This window comes from Schistocerca nitens, chromosome 8 (assembly GCF_023898315.1).
Source record: "Schistocerca nitens isolate TAMUIC-IGC-003100 chromosome 8, iqSchNite1.1, whole genome shotgun sequence".
Classification (NCBI taxonomy): domain Eukaryota; kingdom Metazoa; phylum Arthropoda; class Insecta; order Orthoptera; family Acrididae; genus Schistocerca; species Schistocerca nitens.
In genome coordinates this window covers 481,543,126-481,558,307 of record NC_064621.1, presented here as the reverse complement: position 1 = coordinate 481,558,307, position 15,182 = coordinate 481,543,126, and the positions used below count along the sequence as shown (strand labels likewise).

Below are 15,182 nucleotides of genomic sequence, written 5' to 3'. Positions count from 1 at the left end.
AATCACAAAGCAGTATATACTTTTTTTTGAGAGAGGAAGCATTTGCATATCTTCGTACACTGACAGTTGTTCAGCAACCGTACATTTTGATCTGGCTTGGCAAACATTGGTCTTGACATGATGACTATGACGTTGACTTAACTATTATTGACTGTTATACATTGCTGCCACTAGTACTTGGTACACATGATGAACATCAAATCTTGGACAGAGTTACATTTACACAGTTAACACTATTCAATTACACAGTAGTACTTAATGTGGATGAAAGATGAGTGAGTGTGTTTTGTGTGTTTTCCTTTCCTAATCCTACCCACCTATCTCCTAAATATTATTTTATTTGTTGGTAGTGGCTTGCACTGACACCCATAAATGTTATAGGTTTACTGGTATTTGTGTATTGTAATAGTTAATAGGACAATTATCTGATATCATTTGTGTGTTTGTTATGATTTGTATGTTTAGCGTAAAGGCATTGTATGTGTATTCAAACTATTGTTCATGCCTGAACTGTCTGATTAGTGATGGTGCTGCACTTTTCAACATGATGCGTGACATTTAGTCATGTTTAATTTCTGCTGATGAACTGTGTGATCAGTGATTGTACAAAATTATGGACTGTTACTTGTACCTTTTCTACATGATTGGTGCCGCTAGGACATGTTTAATTTCTGCTTATAAACTCTGATGAACAGTGTCATCAGTGCTAGTGAATTTTATGGAACTGCTTCTGCTGAGAAATGTGACTTGTTGATGTCTGCACCTGCTCAACATTGCTGGGTGCCACTGATGGACTGTTTCTACTGAAAAGATGTCACCTGTTGATATCTGTACCTGCTCAACATTGCTGGTGCCACTAATGGAACTGCTTCTACTGAAATGGTGTTACTTGTTGATGTCTGCACCTGCTCAACATTGCTGGGTACCACTGATGGACTGCTTCTACTGAAATGGTGTTACTTGTTGATGTCTGCACCTGCTCAACATTGCTGGGTGCCACTGATGGACTGCTTCTACTGAAATGATGTCACTTGTTGGTGTCTGCACCTGCTCAACATTGCTGGTGCCACTAATGGAATTGCTTATACTGAAATGGTGTTACTTGTTGGTGTCTGCACCTATTCAACATTACTGGGTGCCACTGATGGACTGCTTCTACTGAAATGATGTCACTTGTTGGTGTCTGCACCTGTTGACCATTGCTGGGTGCTACTGCTGGAACTGTCAACTGCTTATTCTTGGGCTATGGAAAGCGTTTATGTGAATATTTGTATAAACTGATTTTTTGTGTATTACTGTTTGTGAAAAGTTATGAGACTCTTACCTGCACATATTCGTCATTGCTGACGCTATTGATTGAATTGTTTAACCACATAATACTTGTGTAAACTATTATGTAAAGTCACATGTATGAAAGAATTTGTATTGCTTACTGTATTCTGTATAATAGGTTATTGAAAGGTCAGTGCAAAGCCAAAATTTTATCTAGTTATATGATATTTACGTATTAATATTATCTTTTATTTTTGTTTGTATTTTTTTTGACGAATTTGGTGGTATTTTCACCACCAATGCTGGCAAAAATACCATCAAATTCTAGCCGTGGAGGAAGGGCATATGAAAGGTGGCTACACTGAGCCACAGCGCCAGAGATCGCTAGAGAGCATTGTTCCGCCGCCTCCACTGGCGGTGATTATTGAGATGTCGTAGTGGGAGTGCTTGTCGAGGACTCGTAGTAGTCAGTTCGTGTTCAGATGTGCTAGTAGGGAGTGCTTGCTGAGATGTGATACTGAAAAGTTCTTGTTGAGATGTGGTAATAGCGAGTCGGTGTGGAGATATATTGTAATGATTAGAGTGATTTTGGTCAATATATGAAGGTAACGAAACTTGATATATTTTTCACTATTTCCATGTTTTAAATAATGCGTCATTACAGGTTCAGTCAACAAAGTATCTGGCTTGTGTTCTTGGATTAGAGTGTAATTCTGGTTCTCTTGAGTAATTATGGTATTTTTATTTTCTTTAATTAATTCAGTATAAATGATATTTAAAATTTCTTGTGTTGTTGAAGAAGAACCGTGCCAGATGCGTACGTTGAGTTATACTTCCACACGCAGAACAGTTACACTTGTGCTTTGGTTTCGTAGGTTTTATAGTTGCTGGGGACTTAATTAATTAATTGTGTTAATGAAAATTTCCATTTCATTCTTTGTTATTGTTCTATGCAGTCAGATAGCGTAATAATACTAGTCAGGGCCAACCGTTACGAGACTTCGTAATCGGACAAACAGCTACTAAAAACAAAAAATTAAAATTATTTTCATTATATTTTAATTAAGCCCCCATGCACGCTATTCCTGTAACTGACCATGCAAAGTTTACCCCGGGTAGCGCTAGTGCACCCCATACCATATCAACAGTACGGAAAACTTTGCTATTTGTTTTACATTGGTACCAGTACAAGATTCAGACGATGCAGCGACTGGAACATCATGATCCAGAGCACCGTTCTGAATTTACTCGTCGGTTTCTGGCACTGATCGATGTTGATGACATGTGGCCGTGCAATATTCTGTGCAGTGACAAGGCACGTATTACACTATAGCGCGCAGTGAATACACAGAACTGCGGTATTTGAGGTACTATAAAACAGCGTGTTGTGCACGAAGACCAATTGCATTCTCCCTATGTGGTTTCACAAGCATCTTTATTCTGGTTCCGTCTTTGAATACAATGCACCCACAGGACCTGTACTGCGATGTTTGGACGTTATCGAGACATTCTGGTACAGCACGTGGGTCCTTATTTTGGATGAGCACAGCTGTGTTGAAAACCTGTTTTCATGTAAAATGGTTAATAATAAAATCAATATTATGCCTTTCTCACTTGTTTGACCATTTCCACCCACGTCCCTTTCCTAACCCATCACATATGGAAACATTTCTTTGCGTCTTTTCTTGGATTCGCAGTGCCAGATTTGCACCTGGTGGCCAAAATTGGAACTAATTTTTTTTTCAGTGTTAGTGGATTTCGCGTTAACCCATTAACATGTCCACCAAGATTCGTTGCCATACGATAATTAAAGCCCGTAGAGGACGACCGTGAGTAGCAGCACTTCAGTTGTAACCATCTGGTAGATCTATTTTTATCCTTGTAGGACAGCCGATAGCATCCTGTGCTTCAGGCGGTAAGATAAAATCGTAATGTTCCAGCAGCCACTTGGCCAGTGATACTCACATCGACGATCTCTATGCTGTTGACGAGCGGCTGCACAGCGGTCATGTAGTAGGTGTGGCCCAGCACGATCCAGAGGATGGACAGCACCCGCACCCCGTCGAAGGACTCGAAGCGGCCGCCCCCAGATCCGCCCCCGGCGTTGAAGAGGGTGTTCCAGGACGCGCGCAGCGAGAAGGCGCACGCCGCCCGCCGCCAGCCTGTAACACACGCACCAAACACACGTCCTCACACGGAGAAGTCGACATGCAATTACACTCTGTGCAAAACTGCTTCAGGATCTGAAACGTTGCACTTACGGGAACCTAGGTGGCGTCTAGCGAAAACCTAATGTCGGCCACAGCCACACACATCTGGTGCTCGTGAGACAAATTATGCGACGTAATGCTCAACATGTTTAATTGGAAACGTTTGTTGGCGGACCAGGTTATCTCTTTGCCCTCCTCGAAATGTTGCCTTCAACCAAAAGTATGGTTTGGTGATTTTTGATGCAATACATAAATGAAGTACATGGTAGAATTGCCAACAGCATGATTAGGGAACAGAGTTGTAAAGCTACCGTAGGCTTTTGGAAAAAACGACATTTTGTCCATGGAGTGAGTGATTGATTATTTTGTAAAATTTTTTTTTTTTTATTTATAGATGCAGTCACATTCTTATGACACAGTCATAACCGGTTTCGGCCATACAATGACCATCTTCAGATTCTAAAAGCGGCATACACTGAACACAGGTTCATGCGTTGACAACGCATCAACGTGTGTTCAGTGTATGCCGCTTTTAGAGTCTGAAGATGGTCATTGTATGGCCGAAACCGGTAATGACTGTGTCATAAGAATGTGACTGCGTCTATAAATAAACAAAAAAATTTTACTACCGTAGGCTACCGTAGACTATCGTAACGAAGCATAATCTACGGTAGTTTTCATAGTTTGGTCAGTAAGTTCGCAGTCGCATTACCTGTAGATTAGGCGTGTTGCATATGTGTCAGGCGTTACCCCATTTCAATCGCTTTGTTTTCGGATGCGATCAGTACCTTACTAGCTAGGTTCCCTCAGAAAGTGCAACCGGTCAACCGTCTGGAAACTGGATGTGGATATACCTGTACAAAGGGCCACGTAACCTGTGGAATATTTTTGTTCTACATTGTTATCCTCCTGTCTGTTACTTACAAATAAACATTATCAAAGAAAAATTTAATTGTCAATTCAGGTTGTATTCCAAAACTTTTTATTTGTAACGTGAAAGAGAGGGACGTTGCGGTAAAAGTAAAAACAAATACAGCTTTATCCAATAGCACCAGAAAACGCAATTTCCTGAAAAACTACAAAACAGAATATATCAAACGTCACTTGAATACTTCGTCGAGCTTATATAAAACATTTTCTGTTTCTGCTAAGCAACTGCCGCACTTATCAATTACAACAGGAAATTCTTATCTTTGAAAATGATGAAAATTCTATTAGTACAAAATTACATTAATAATTATATAGACTTTTTGTGTTTATGCATGTAAAGTGTAGGCGTATCAAAAGTCACTGTTTTGGTTAAAGAAAGGTGCAGTAATAATTTTTTTTTTACTCATGGAGGAAAATTTATATTTTATCATATAAAGCACATTACGGACTAACACTGAACGATGTGCGGTTCTAATAGTGTGCAAGACAAACAAACAAACAAACAAGTCGTCCGCTTCCAGTTCCTCTCTCTCACACGAACTTTTGTGCCTTTTCTTACCAATGCTACTAGTATTACGAGTAATTCTACCATTTACTATATCACTTATGTACTGTACAAAAACCACTGAACAGTAATTTTGGTAGAGCGCAACTCTAGTATGGAAAGAAACATAAATGAATGTGTGAGAGAAGAAACTGGGAGCCAACGATTCCACGTAATTAGAAACGCACGTTGTTCAGTGTTACGAAACACTGCTGGAGGAAACACCGCTGCAGCCTGGTACCGACCTCGCGTTCGTTAGTATGCATTTTGTACGCCAAGGGTAGGAAGCTTCTACCGCATTTCCCCCTTTTCTTCCTTTTCTTTTGTTTTAGATAAGCGATATTATCGTCCTACATTCGCAACAGCACTGTGTCGTTCCCTCCAAACAGAGTTTTTGAAACTAGAGAATGCGGAGTTCGATGAAATTTGGACCATACATAGGAAGAACTGTTGCCGTATAGTACAGAAGGTAATCGAAAAGTAAACGCAATTAGACGAGCAGAAATGACACTTCTATTCAAAGATAGCAATTATACCTAAGTAGCTGCAATTCATGAAGGTTCCGTCGACTTTACAAAACGTGGGCCAAGGTTGTTAACTGAGTGTGTGATCACCACAAAAGTCAGTGCATGCTATACGACGTGCTCCCATGCTAGCTAGCTACGAGGTTGGTTACGAGATCTTGTGGTGGGGCCTTCCGTTCCTCAACCAGCGCGGTTAACTACAGCTGGATGGTCACTGGCCCATGTGGACGAGCTGCAACATGCCTTTAAAGCACATTCACTCCTATGCTGTATAGGATCTAAGTCGTGGAAACGGGTAGACCAGTCATTCCACTGAAGATCCTCTCATTACAAGAGCTTCTCCACCGTTGTTCGATGCGGTCGCGCATTGTCATCCATGAAACATGATATTTTCTGGTGGTTCAGATGCTATGGTGTGGGGTGGAATAATGTTGCATTGGGGTACTGACCTCCGTATATTTGTACACTGTATCCCCGCCGGTCAAAGTTAATGTGACACTGTAGTAGTTCCCAATGTGCGTCTTTTCAGCAGTGCGTTCGACCAGGATTTCATGTTTTTGGATGTCAATGCACTGCCGCATCGAACTGCGTAGATGGAGGAACTCTTGTAACGAGAGGGTATTCGGCAAATGGACCGGCCTGGTCGTTCCCCCGACTCAAATTCTATCGGGCACGTATGGGATGCGTTGGGAAGACATATTGTTGCACGTCCACAGTCACCATCTAGCACCTGTCAACCGTGGTGATGGACAAACGTGACGTCCTAGGTCAAGAACTCCTTAGCAACCTTGTGGCTAACATGGGAATATGTTTCAGAGCAAGTATTGCCGACCGTAGCGATCTCACATCTTATGGAGAACCACGTCCCTCTTTCTGTAGCGTCCATGGTCCATCATGAATCGCTGTGACCTCAATGTAATTATTTGAATAAAAGTGTCACTTCTCTTCGTTTCATTGTTATGTCCTTCAACTAATTTCTATGCTGAACTGTAACAGCTATTTCTGTGCATAGTCAAAGTTCCATCGAGCTATGTTACTTGGCAGTAACATATTAAACGAAAGTTACTTTCATCCCTAGTTATGTGCACCACAGTGTTAACTCAGAATGCAAGCTATTGATAGGGCGGAGAAGGAGTCTAAGGGAGAGACTCGCAAATATTCTGGTCCACATATCACAATAAGCAACAGTGATGGTTTCGCTTTCAGGGTCGTCAGTGCTTTACTAAAGTTTCTGAACATGTGGGAAGACGCAGAAAATAGATAATATCTGGAGTGATCAATGTCTGCTCAGTACTGCCGAATAAAAGTATCAGAGGGTGGGTGTGACTTTAGAGTCAGAAATCAACGGCATTTTGAATTCGTAAAGAGAGAATGAAAGTAGGTACCTCAAGCGTAATTGTGAGAGAATTTGTTGAAGAAGCTAACTAATTCACATCAATGGCGATATGAAATAAACTTGAATTAACGGGACCTTTTCGCGATGAGTTGCGCTTCACATATGAATTATTCAAAATAACGGAAAACTATTGGACTACATTTTAGTGTCAACCCTTCCCGATTGTATTACATTTTATACTGCCAATATTTTTATCTTAAGTATGGTACTAAAGGAACTAACTTTAAGTGCGATATTATGCCTTCAAAAGTAACTCTGGGAATACTGTAAAGTTCTCTCTGAAAACTATGAAACAGGTTATAACGATAACTAAGTTTCTGCCACATAATCAGCAAAACAGACTACTCACGTGGAGGTTGCATCTCCCTTGCGGCAAAAACATCCAGTGCAGTTCCAATGACGACCACAGCCGCTAGTAGCGCCACCAGACACCTGTAAAGCACCAAAAAACGCCGCCTGTTACTCATCTCGCTACAGTAAAATTTAAGCATCAGCATACACTTCTGTAGCTTTTGAAGCTGCTTAATCTATCGTTTCTTGATTGCATACTGCAGCTCCCATTTCCAGAATGGTGATACACAGTTGTGTGGATCGCGCACAATGTGCCAATTTAGCCCATGAGCCATACACAGTGCCTAATAACCATATGTATATGCCTGAAAGAACCAGCTCTTTTTCCAGTTGCACCGCCTTCCCAGGAACAATTTTGATTGATTTGTGCTAACAGGTACAGTCCAGTATTATAAGAACAACATGAAGCTCCTCCTATGAAAAATACGTCTGTTGGACGTGGCGTACCATACTGTTCCATACGTAGCCACTATGCTGACCAAACCCCGAGAAGCTACTGTGCAACATTTCACTGCATGCTGTACCGGGAGACGTATTGTTTCAAAAGTATTATGGACTGAAAAAAAAAAATCATCATCTTCAAAAACGCAGTGAGCAAATAAAGGGGTTTATTTGAAAGATAAAAGAGCTAATTGGCGGCCGAAGACTTCCGGCATAAGAACTCACCCTCATTCGGCCTTTTCAAAGAAGGCGGAGGAGCGGACAGCCGTTCAGAGCACTCTGTTGTCCTAGAGGTGCGAAACTGCCCCTAAAGGCGGAAGAATCAGCAATGATCAACGACATGAGGATGCAGAAGGCAATGGAAACGACTGCATTCAAGACACGTAACGTGTATCCACAGGACATGAGGCGTGTATTAAAAAAAGTGTCATTATGATCTCTCCATTGGCAAAAGATTCCGGGACTGCCAAGGGGGAGGTGACCATGAGAAAAAGATTGAATAATTAACGAAAGGATAACGTTCTACGAGTCGGGGTGTGGAATGTGAGAAGCTTGAGCGTGGTAGGAAAGCTACAAAATCTGAAAAGGGAAATGCAAAGGCTCAATCTAGAAAAATTGGGGGTCAGTGAAGTGAAATTGAAAGAAGACAAGGATTTCTGGTCAGATGAGTATAGGGTAATATCAACAGCAGAAAAAATGGTATAATGGGACTACGATTCGTTATGAATAGTAAGATAGGGCAGAAAGTGAGTTACTGTGAACATTTCAGTGATACAATTGTTCTTATCAGAATCGACAACAAGTCGACAAGGACAACGACAGTTCAGGTACACATGCTGACGTCGCAGGCTGAAGATGAAGATAGGGAGAGAAAGTATATGAGGATATTGAAAGAATAATACAGCACGTAAAGGGAGATGAAAATCTAATAGTTATGGGGGACTGGAACGCAGTTCTATGTGAAAGAGTGGAAGAAAAGTTTACAGGAGAATATGGGCAAGGGAAAAGAAATGAGAGAGGAGAAAGACTGAGTTCTGTAACAAGTTTCAGCTAGTAATAGCGAATACTCTGTTCAAGAATCACAAGAAAGGAGGTATACTTGGAAAAGGACAGATGGTACGGGAAGATTTCAGCTAGATTACACCATATTCAGACGGAGATTCCGAAATCAGGTACTGGATTGCAAGGTTTACCCTGGAGCAGATATAGGCTCAGATCATAATGTAGTAGTGATGAAGAGTAGGCTGAAGTTCAAGAGTATACTCAGGAAGAAACGATTCGCAAAGAAATGGGATACGGAAGTACTAAGGAATGACGAGATACGCTTGAAGTGGTCTAAGGCTATAGATACAGCAATAAGAAATAGCTCAGTGGGCAGTACAGTTGAAAATGAATGAAGATCTCTAAAAAGGGCAATCACGGAAGTTGCTAACAAAAACATAGGTACAAAGGAAGTAACTGAGAAGAACCCATGGATAACAGAAGAAATACTTCAGCTGATCCAGGAATGGAGGAAGTACAAAAATGTTCAGGGAAATTCAGGAATACCGAAATACAAGTCGCTGAGAAATGAAATAAACAGGAAGTTCAGGGAAGCTAAGACGAAATGGCTGCATTAAAATGTGAAGACATCGAAAAAGAAATGATTATCAGAAGGACTGTCTCAGCATACGGTAAGTCGAAACAACCTTCGGCGAAATTGAAAGCAAGGGTGGTAACATTAAGAGCGCAACGGGAAATCCACTGTTAAATACAGAGGAGAGGGTGGATAGGTGGAAAGAGTATATTGAAAGCCTCTATGAGGAGGAATACTCGTCTGGTACAAGAGAACAAGAAATAGGAGTCTATTTACATTAGGTAGGGGATCCAATATTAGAATCAGAATTTACAAGGGCTTTGGAGAACTTAAGACCAAATAAGGCAGAAGGGTTGGCTAAAATTTCCATCAGAATTTCTAAAATCATTGTAGGGAGTGGCAACAAAACGACTATTCACCTTGGTGTGTAGAATGCATGAGTCTGGTGACATACCCTCTGACTTCCGAAAAAATATCATCGACACAAATCCGAAGACTGCAAGAGCTGACGAGTGCGAGAATAATCGCACAATCAACTTGAGAGCTCATGCATCCACGCTGTTGACAAAGAAAACTGAGTATGTACTAGATGACAATCATTTTGACTTTAGAAAAGGTAAAGGCACCAGACGAGCAATTCTGACGTTCTAGTTGATAATGGAAGCAAGACTAAAGGAAAATCAAGACCCATTCATAGGATTTGTCGACCTTGAAAAAGCGTTCGAGAATGTAAAATGGTGCAAGATGTTCGAAATTCTGAGAAAAATAGGGGTAATCTATAGGGAGAGACGGGTAATATACAATATGTACAAAAGCCAAGACTAAGAGTGGACGACCAAGAACGAAGGAGTGGAATTTGATTCGTTTCGCTGATGACGTTGTTATTCTAAGTAAAGTGAAGAAGAATTACATGACCTGATGAATAAAATGAACAATCTAATGAGTACAGGATATAGATCGACAGTAAATCGAAGAAAGAAGAAAGTAATGAGAAGTAGATGGATGAGAACAGCAAGAAACTTAACATCAGGATTGATGGTCACGAAGTAGATGGAATTAAGGAATTCTGCTACCTAGGCAGAAAATTAACCCATGACGGCCGTAGCAAAGAGGAAATCAAAAACAGACCACCATTGGCAAAAAGGCCATTTCTGGCCAAGAGAAGTCGACTGGTATCTAACATAGGCCTAAATTGGAAGAAGAAATTTCTGAGAATGTACGTCTGGAGTACAGCATTGTATGGCAGTGAAACATGGATTGTGGGGAAACCGGAACAGACAGTCGAAGCATTTCAGATGTAGTATTACAGACGAATGTTGAAATTTAGGTGGACTGATAATGTAAGAAATGAGGAGGTTCTGCGCAGAATCGGAGAGGAAATAAATATGTAAAAACCACTGACAAGGAGAAGGGACAGGATGATAGGACTGTTAAGACATCAGGAAATAACTTCCATGATACTAGAGAGAGCTGTAGAAGGCAAAAACCGTAGAGGAAGACAGAGATTGGAATACAGCCAGCCAATAACTGAGGACGCAGTTTGCAAGTGGTACTCTGAGATGATGAGGTTGGCACAGGAGAGGAATTCGTTGGCGGCCGCATCAAACCAGTGAGAAGACTGATTACCCCCACAAAAAAAAAAAAAAGAAAAATTGAGCTTAGTGCCAAGAAAATTTTCCCAAGGCAGCGAAAGAACTGTAGGCGTTACAATTTAAACAAGTACTTTAATCATTTGTTGATTATTGAGAATAATGGACATTTTGAGGAACTGCAAAAATTTTGAGATAATCAGATAAAATGGACCTTTTTTTCTTTTCTTTTCAGTTTCTGAAAGTCAGAAAAGATCTACAGCCTTAATGAGTTTTCCAGAGTGATCGAAGCCTAGTGTTGAAGTTGTCGACACTTCGAATTCTGTTATAACGTTTTTTGGTTTCTTCACTAAGCAATTGAAGTTCAGAACGAATGTCCTCTTTCTTCGTGTCACTCAATGTTGCTACAGAAGGCAAGCACAAAAATTCTGCTGTTCTTGCGTAATGGACAGTGACTCCTCGTTTCAGAATACACCACTACTACCACTGCAAGTGGTCACTATAGATTTTCTTGCAATTTATGACTTCCAGAGCGTTTGTTATCCCAAGTCATGAAGCCTGGAGCGTCGAGGTGTGTACGTATTTTCTTGAGACACTGTCAAAAACGAAGGAACTATGTCCTATAAAGCCTAAGACCTTATACAGCCAAGATGGCCTAGCAGGATTTATTACATTTTTAAGGTCTTCCACATTTGAAAATTTATAACGTTTCTGCTCTTTCTCGATTAGAGAAAAACCATCATCTGAGTCAGAGAAATTGCGTCCAGACATACGAAGCCTGTGTTATGTGGTGTTAAAAAGGGACCATTAGCTACAAGATACTCAGGACGTCCCAGTAGGAACGGCCAAGATTCTTGGATATGACAGGCACGATCATTCTAAGCAAAAAAGCAGTAAACATGGGCTCTAAAATGCATACCTTAGAAGCTTGTTCAGTAGGAGATGTGTTTCACAGTAGCGAAGATGGACAAGTGCTCATAGCTCTTACGGTATTCACTTTACAGCCCATATTTACTAGACTTTTTTGCTTCGAATGTTCGTTCCTGTCATATCTCTAAATGTTGGTCATTGCTCCTGGCATACCCTTTACAAAAGAGCATCTCATTTTTCCGCTAATCTGCACAGGCATCACTTGATATACCTCGATTACGTTTGTAATTGGAGTTGAGTCCTATATTCGGTGCTCCGAAAGTAGGGGAAGCCGTTTGGTTTTTCCGCTTTCTTATTGTTGGTTTTTAAGTAACGTAGGACTTACCGCCAATTCTTAACTTCTGTTCCAGCTTCCCACTTCCCGATGGACCGAAAATTTGGACGTGAATTTCACAGAACACACGTCTAAGTAGGATAATACGGTGGGGTGACAGATGTCATGGGATACCTCCTAATATCGTGTGGAACCTCCTTTTGTCCAGGGTAGTGCAGCAGCTCGACAAGTCGTTGGAAGTCCCCTGAAGAAATATTGAGCTAAGTTGCTTCTATAGCAGCGGTGGTATGTATTACCGGTTCAGGATTTTGTGCACGAACTGAATTTCGATTATGTCCCATAAATGTTCCATGGAATTCGTGTCGGGCGAACTGGGTGGCCAAGTCATTCGCTCGAACTGTCCGGAATGTTCTGCAAACCAATCGCGAACAGCTACGACCCGGCGACGTGTTTGGGAACGTTAAGTCCTAAAGTCCATGAAAATGGCCTCCACGTAGTCTAACATAACCATTTCCAATCAATTATCGTTTCACTTGGACCAGAGGACCCAGTTCGTTCCACGTAAACACAGCCCACACCGTTATGGAGTCACAACCAGCTTGCACAGTGCCTTGTTGATAACGTGGGTTTAGACTTCATGGGGTTAGTGCCACACACTAACCGCACCATCGGCTCTTACCGTCTGAAACCGGGACTCGTCTGTCGAGCGAGGCCTCGGTTTTCCAGACATCTAGTGCCCAATCGATATCGTCAGGAGCTCAGGAGAGCGGCTGCAGGCGATGCTGTACTGTTAGCAATGGCACTCGCGACGGTCGTCTGCTGCCATAGTCTATTAACGCCAAATTTTGCCCTACAGTCCTAACGGATACATTCATCATACGACCCATATTTATTTCTGTGGTTATTTCACGAAGTGTTTCTTGTTTGGCAGCACTGACAACTCTACGCAAACGCCGCTGCTCTGAGCTTCCATTTCTAATTATATCTTGTAGGTCGATCGTTGAACAGAACACATTAGGGTTTCTTTTGGCGTCTAGTCCCCTCTAAAGTCACTTTAGACACTATCATGTATATATAATGTAGTGTATATATAGGATGTACCCGTGGTCTAGTGGTAGCGTCTTTGATCTTTGATTCATAGTCAAAACGTCTTCGGTCCCGGGTTCGATCCCCGCCACTGCCTAAATTTTGATAAATAATCAGCATTGGCGGCCGAAGACTTCCAGCATAAGAAGTCAGCCTCATTCTGCCAACGGCCTTGTCAAAGAGGACGGAGGAGCGGATAGAGGTTCAGGGCACTCTCTTGTCCTAGGGGTGGGAAATTACCCCTAAAGGCGGAAGAATCAGCAATGATCAACGACATGAGGATGCAGAAGGCAATGGAAACCACTGCATTAAAGACACGTAACGTGTACCCACAGGATATGTGGCCTGTAATTGAAGAAGTGTCATGATGATCTCTCCATTGGCAAAAGATTCCGGAATAGTCCCCCATTCGGATCTCCGGGAGGGGACTGCCAAGGGGGAGGTTACCATGAGAAAAAGATTGAATAATCAACGAAAGGATAACGTTCTACGAGTCGGGGCGTGGAATGTCAGAAACTTGAACGTGGTAGGGAAACTAGAAAATCTGAAAAGGGAAATGCAAAGGCTCAATCTAGATATAGTGGGGGTCAGTGTAGTGGAAGGAAGACAAGGATTTCTGGTCAGATGAGTTTCGGGTAATATCAACAGCAGCAGAAAATGGTATAACAGGTGTAGGATTCGTTATGAATAGGAAGGTAGGGCAGAGGGTGTGTTACTGTGAACAGTTCAGTGACCGGGCTGTTCTAATCAGAATCGACAGCAGACCAATACCGACAACGATAATTCAGGTATACATGCCGACGTCGCAAGCTGAAGATGAACAGATAGAGAAAGTGTATGAGGATACTGAAAGGGTAATGTAGTATGTAAAGGGGGACGAAAATCTAATAGTCATGGGCGACTGGAATGCAGTTGTAGGGGAAGGAGTAGAAGAAAAGGTTACAGGAGAATATGGGCTTGGGACGAGGAATGAGAGAGGAGAAAGACTAATTTAGTTCTGTAACAAGTTTCAGCTAGTAATAGCGAATACCCTGTTCAAGAATCACAAGAGGAGGAGGTATACTTGGAAAAGGCCGGGAGATAAGGGAAGATTTCAATTAGATTACATCATGGTCAGACAGAGATTCCGAAATCAGATACTGGACTGTAAGGCGTACCCAGGAGCAGATATAGACTCAGATCACAATATAGTAGTGATGAAGAGTAGGCTGAAGTTCAAGACATTAGTCAGGAAGAATCAATACGCAAAGAAGTGGGATACGGAAGTATTAAGGAATGACGAGATACGTTTGAAGTTCTCTAACGATATGGATACAGCAATAAGGAATAGCGCAGTAGGCAGTACAGTTGAAGAGGAATGGACATCTCTAAAAAGGGCCATCACAGAAGTTGAGAAGGAAAACATAGGTACAAAGAAGGTAGATGCGAAGAAACCATGGGTAACAGAAGAAATACTTCAGTTGATTGATGAAAGGAGGAAGTACAAACATGCTCCGGGAAAATCAGGAATACAGAAATACAAGTCGCTGAGGAATGAAATAAATAGGAAGTGCAGGGAAGCTAAGACGAAACGGTTGCAGGAAAAATGTGAAGACATCGAAAAAGATATGATTGTCGGAAGGACAGACTCAGCATACAGGAAAGTCAAAACAACATTTGGTGACATTAAAAGCAACGGTGGTAACATTATGAGTGCAACGGGAATTCCACTGTTAAATGCAGAGGAGAGAGCAGATAGGTGGAAAGAATACATTGAAAGCCTCTATGAGAGTGAAGATTTGTCTGATGTGATAGAAGAAGGAACAGGAGTCTATTTAGAAGAGATAGGGGATCCAGTATTAGAATCGGAATTTAAAAGAGCTTTGGAGGGCTTACGCTCAAATAAGGCAGAAGGGATAGATAACATTCCATCAGAATTTCTAAAATCATTGGGGGAAGTGGCAACAAAACGACTATTCACGTTGGTGTGTGGAATATATGAGTCTGGCGACATACCATCTGACTTTCGGAAAAGCATCATCCACACAATTCCGAAGACGGCAAGAGCTGACAAGTGCGA

At 41.6% G+C, this 15,182-nt stretch overlaps 1 protein-coding gene across 1 annotated transcript in view; it reads right to left on the bottom strand.

Annotated features, from left to right (window-relative positions):
- Nucleotides 1-15,182, bottom strand: part of LOC126198825 (nose resistant to fluoxetine protein 6-like) — a 105,711-nt gene that overhangs the window by 73,530 nt on the left and 16,999 nt on the right. Inside the window, exons 3-4 of the mRNA XM_049935397.1 lie at nucleotides 7,226-7,308; nucleotides 3,238-3,434 (exon numbers count right to left, since the gene is read on the bottom strand). Coding sequence (XP_049791354.1) covers nucleotides 3,238-3,434; nucleotides 7,226-7,308 — 280 coding nt within the window. The remainder of the gene's footprint in view (nucleotides 1-3,237; nucleotides 3,435-7,225; nucleotides 7,309-15,182) is intronic.